The following is a 5,267-nucleotide window of genomic DNA, read 5'->3' on the forward strand; positions in this document are numbered from 1 at the left end:
GCTGTAGAGACAAATATAGATAAATTATGTTTATAGAAGATAATAAGAGGCTGTTTTCTTGGTGAGAAAAAATGACACTTGGATGTAAGTCTAATTATGGTGCTGTAATTCTATATTTATTATAATAGTGTTGCACTAACAGTGAATTAAAGTGTTTATTTTTCCGTTTAAAACTCAAAATTGAATGCCATTGTCCATTCATGCCTCGACGTCTTCCGCTTCTTTACCTTTAACCTTTAAATAAGAGATCTTTCCGTCTAATTACTGCAAATTGTCGTCTCTTTACGCACAGTTAAAACCCCTAAACACCTCCTGCGCGCAGTAAACCAGAGAGCTATACTTTGACTTCATCCATCCTATTTCCTGCAGAGCCAGTTCCTGAGGGAGGAGGGCCAAACCAAGCAGCCATGGGAAAGTTCTCCCCACTTTTTCCGATTACATCGATTCTTTTTTAAAGAAGGAAACACACAAACCGAGTTGGAGCTACAGACAGCTACTGTACTGTAGTTTGCAGGGAGCGGAGGGACACACTGAGAGGACACACGGAGGGAGTGCTGAGGCCAATAAACACCAGGAGAGACAAAGACCCGCTTCACGAGAGAGAAAGGTAAAGAATCTTTACCAATTAGGAACAAAAACAGATTAGGATTGTTCATGTGGACACTTATATTGTGTAATAAGGACACAATCATATGTCCCTGTAGTTGTCAATAGCTGTCAGCGAGTGGATCGTGTGTTTGATATTGTTTTTTAATCCCCAGAAGTATCAGAATCACATTTCTACACGGTGTTTACAGTGCCTAGTATACTTTTTTATTGACTTTCTGTGTTATTATTTTATCCCCTATAGGGAATTACATGATGAACTTTTGAATCCCTTTTGTATTATATTAGTTTTTCAGTATAACTGATAGTGAATCTGTGGTCCTTATATTGAGTTTTATGATTATTTATGTATTTATTTAGTTGTTTTAGGTGTTTTTTTGTTAGTTAGTTTGTTTTTGTAATTCCATAGGATTTCTATAAAGATAGACTATATCCTTTATTTAACCAGGTAAAAATCTCATTGTGATTAAAATCTCTTTCTCGAGAGTGACCTGGTCCAGAGACATTATTACAATAATAAATACAAACATTATAAAGCAGACTAATACAGCTGTCTCACACTACAAGTGAAAAAGCACAATGTCCAGTTAATATACAATACAAAAAACTGTTATAATGCATAAAACAATTCCAATTTTAAAATGATTTGAGTGAAAAATGTAAAGAGCAATCACACTGATCAAAAGTGACCGCAACACCTACTGTATGGGTGTTTATGGGATGCATTGTTAAGTACTTTGCTAAACTATGTATCCGTTTTTCACTACGTTTTTTTACGTGTATGTCTGCAATTATTGATAGATACATACAAATCGTGTATATTACATTATTGTAATTATTTCATGTAATATGCTGCCTGGAGAATGCCACTTTTCAAGCCCCTGGATGTCTTTTAGGCCATTCCTTTGCAAATTGTATCTTTTTAATTTTTTATCTGTGTTAAGAAAGAAAGAAAGAAACAATGGGCAGCCTATTTAAAAGTTTTTTTTTTTGCCTAGTTCTGTTCTAAACTTGGGGACCAACATCTGTAGAATATTGTGAGAGCGCAGGTCATATTGATACAACATAAGAACTAAAGTATGCCAAAAATAAGGCTAGAAATGACTTTAAAAGTAGACTTGTCAATAGTCCTTGTAGTGTCTGTGGCACTAATGATTTCTTAGTTATAGTGTTGTAGTGTATTTTATACTGTGATGTACTCCGTATGAACTTTACAGTCTTTAGTTCACGTTATTTGTTGGTATTCTGTGGTGGTAGAGATACCAGTAATACTGAAGACAATACTCCCGGAGGTGGATCAGTCCACTTATCATTTTTGTGCTTGTTCAGCAGGCCAGAATCCCTGACAGTCCATTGTCTTGTCTCATCCTGTCACCAGAGTTTGTATTTTCACTATTAGGATATTTTCTTTTCTCAGAGGGGAAGAAATAACACAAAAACATAAATAGTCTAAACAAATAGACAAATGTCACAGCAGTCCCTTGACTCCCCCACACAGGATGTTTATTCAGATGTCAGTGTGCGTGTGTGTGCATGTGTGTGTGTGCGTGTGAGCTTCCCAACAAGTCACTGACTGTGTCATTTATCATTGATAACTTTCATCAAACCCCCCAATACCTTTATGAAATCAGGTATGATTTGACTCAGCTTTAATCGATTCATAAATCCAATTAGCTACCCACAGGTAATTGTGTATAATAATGCTGTGTAATGTAAAAGTTTGAGTGGCCTCTTTTGGACTCATTCACTCCAGTGAAAGCGTAAACTATTCCCTTTCATATTAAATGTTAACTTTAGTGCCATGTGTTTTTGTTTTAGTTCATTTTAGTGTATGGAGGCCTTCTTTTCTCACATCTCGATGATGAGGAGTTGGAGCCCACCCTTAACAACGGTGTGAGCTCATGGAAGAACTAATAGGGGGGGCCGCAGCCAGATACATGTGTTCCCCAGTAAAAAAGACACCATTATACTGAAAAGCTTGGAGAAACTTAGCTCATTTAGTTGCTTATAGAAATCATTAAACACGCGTGCATTGGCTGTGCATTAATAAAAAGCTCTATTTTCGTGGAAATTAAATATAGCAATTAGGTGTTAAGTGGCACATTGAAGCCAATCTGTTCAGCAATGGAGCAGGAAATATAAAAGGTGGAGAAAGTATACGACTTGCATAACAACTACAACTAGACGTGCAGGGGGTCCAGGCACACGATATAGATTTTCACAATCTGAACAGGCGGAGGAGAGTTTTAAACAAGAACAGCCTGACACTAACTCTTACCAACTGTCCCCTCTTAGGAGCAGAGGATGTCCAGAGCTGACTGGTCCTACCTGGAGCACCTGCTGGAGGAGGGCCAGGAGTATTCGACGGGCGTTGGCCGCGTCTGGCTTACCGTGCTCTTCCTGTTCCGCATGCTTGTACTGGGAACCGCCGCCGAATCCGCCTGGGATGACGAGCAAGCCGACTTCGTTTGCAACACGGGGCAACCCGGCTGCACCCCCGTGTGCTACGACAGAGCCTTCCCCATCTCCCACTTCCGCTACTTTGTCCTCCAAGTCATCTTCGTCTCCACGCCGAGCATCTTCTATTTCGGATACGTGGCTATAAGGGCCGGGAAGGCCAAGAGAAAAGAGGAGGATGAGAGGGAGGCAGAAGGTCGTGGTGGTGGTGGTGAGAGAGGAAAAATAGCAATAGAAAGGGACAATAACAATGTGACTAAAGACAATGCAGAAGAGAAGGAGAGACAGGAGGACGGTGGGAAAGGTAGAAAAGCTGACAAGGCTCCTCCGCCAGATGCTCCTAAACTGAAAGGCAGGTTGCTGTGTGCGTACGCGTGCAGCATCCTGATTAAAGTCCTCCTGGAGGTCGGCTTCATCCTGGGGCTGTGGTTCCTTTACGACGGCTTCTTAATCGCGGCGAAGTTTGAGTGCACGGGGTCCCCTTGTCCTCACACGGTGGACTGCTTTGTCTCCCGACCCACGGAGAAGACCATCTTCACCATCTACACTCAGGTGATCGCCGCCGTCTCCGTGCTCCTCAACCTCATCGAGCTCCTCCACCTCCTTCAGCTCGCCATCGCCCACCGGCTGGAGAAACGCTACCGCGCAGAGCTCCAAGACTACCTACCTCGGTCGGTACCGGCTCAACAGGAGGCTCCGGAACTCCAAGCGTGTGCGTCGCAGTCGTACATAGCAGGGAGCCGTGTTAGCCTCCCAATGCAGCGTGAGGCTGCATGCTACCCGAACCCTTGCGAGAGCTACAGGGATCTGGCGATAGAGGTGAACTGGGGACCCGGGGAGGCTGCGGGTGACCTACTTCCCAGTTATATGAACTGCGTGGGGGCCATGAAGACAACGCATTCCCCGAGGGTCCACTATAAGAAACACACACAGCACACAGGGGTGAAAAACACTAAAGGCGCCCATAAGGCACTCTCAAAGCAGAAGCATTATGTATGACGCAGTCAGATGTGGTGATTTGTTGTTTATGACCACGAAAGCTTTGTTTGGTTTCCAGATTCTTTTTTCATGGATACTATCCTGCACATGACACTTGACTATCAGGAGTGCACCAATGAGGGAGAAACGAAGAACAACTATTGCACTGTGAACTTCTATGCCTCAGAGGAAGGCAGGCAAACGGAGATTTAGCAGATAAATGGACCTATTCAAAACGAAACATTTTGAGAACACTCCCCAAGGCAAAGAAAATGAGACTCCGTGACGAGAGAAGATTACAGTCATAAGATGCCTTTTAATGACTTTAGTGCTGGATGCGACAGTGGAAAAAAACAGTGCAATGGGGGGTCTGCGGAGAGTACCAGATTTAAGCATATTCCTCTGGGAATTGCACTGTAACCCCTGGAGTTCTTTGAAGGCCCCCCCTCCTCTTCTCCCTCTCTCTCCCATGGCTCCGTCCACACTGTGGAATGTACTGGTCTCTGGATCTCGCTCTGCTCCCGAGAGGATAATGACTGCGTGGATGCATGCATGCGTGCACGCACACAATGTACTTTTCCCCTTTCACCCAGTGAGTTTTGGTCACTCGAGTTGGGGATGTGGCCCGGGGAAGACATGGGTGAAGAGAAGGAGAGCCAAACCAGAGGAATTCTGGGATTGTGAATGACTTGTACAACATTGCCAGTAACCAGAGTAATTTAGCTATGAAGAACGAGGGAGAGAGAAGACTACTGCATACTAGATTATGAGAGCTGAATAATGGAGGAAAGACAAGCATCCAGTTTTAAAAATCTAACCTTTTTCGACAGCCTGAGAGAGAACTCAAAAGATGCTTTAGTGATCGCACATTGAATGGACTGAAAGCGGTACAGAAATGTGCAAACTTGATGAAAGGAAATGACCAATTATGTGAAAACTGTATTTAATGTTTTAAAGTATTATGAAGGAACACCAGTGTTAATATTTATTATTTTGTGGAAAATAAAGTTTTAAGTACTATAAATTAATGATGACATTGTCAAATTATGATCATATTACATACCACATTTTTCCTGTTATACAAAATATGCCAGGGGCTGTGTATTGGCAAGAATCTGGCGATATGATACGTATCATGATACAGGGGTTACGATTATATATATTGCGATACTGTAAGCAATGCGATATATTGCAATTTTTTTTAATATAATTTTAGGAAAACTGTC

General features: G+C 42.2%; 1 protein-coding gene across 1 annotated transcript; it reads left to right on the plus strand.

Moving 5' to 3' along the window:
• Nucleotides 1-443: 443 nt before the first annotated feature.
• Nucleotides 444-5,066, plus strand: gja4 (gap junction protein alpha 4). Its single transcript, XM_074613380.1, has 2 exons — nucleotides 444-607; nucleotides 2,902-5,066. The coding sequence occupies exon 2, from the start codon at nucleotides 2,911-2,913 to the stop codon at nucleotides 4,060-4,062; it is 1,152 nt and encodes a 383-aa protein (XP_074469481.1). The 5' UTR covers nucleotides 444-607; nucleotides 2,902-2,910; the 3' UTR covers nucleotides 4,063-5,066.
• The last annotated feature ends 201 nt before the right edge of the window (nucleotides 5,067-5,267 follow it).

The sequence above is a fragment of the Sebastes fasciatus genome, chromosome 17 (genome assembly GCF_043250625.1).
Source record: "Sebastes fasciatus isolate fSebFas1 chromosome 17, fSebFas1.pri, whole genome shotgun sequence".
In the NCBI taxonomy this organism is placed as follows: Eukaryota; Metazoa; Chordata; class Actinopteri; order Perciformes; family Sebastidae; genus Sebastes; species Sebastes fasciatus.

What these genes read in the sequence shown, in the direction of transcription:
- gja4 (XM_074613380.1), top strand. Translation starts at nt 2,911, where the DNA reads ATGTCCAGAGCTGACTGGTCCTACCTGGAGCACCTGCTGGAGGAGGGC.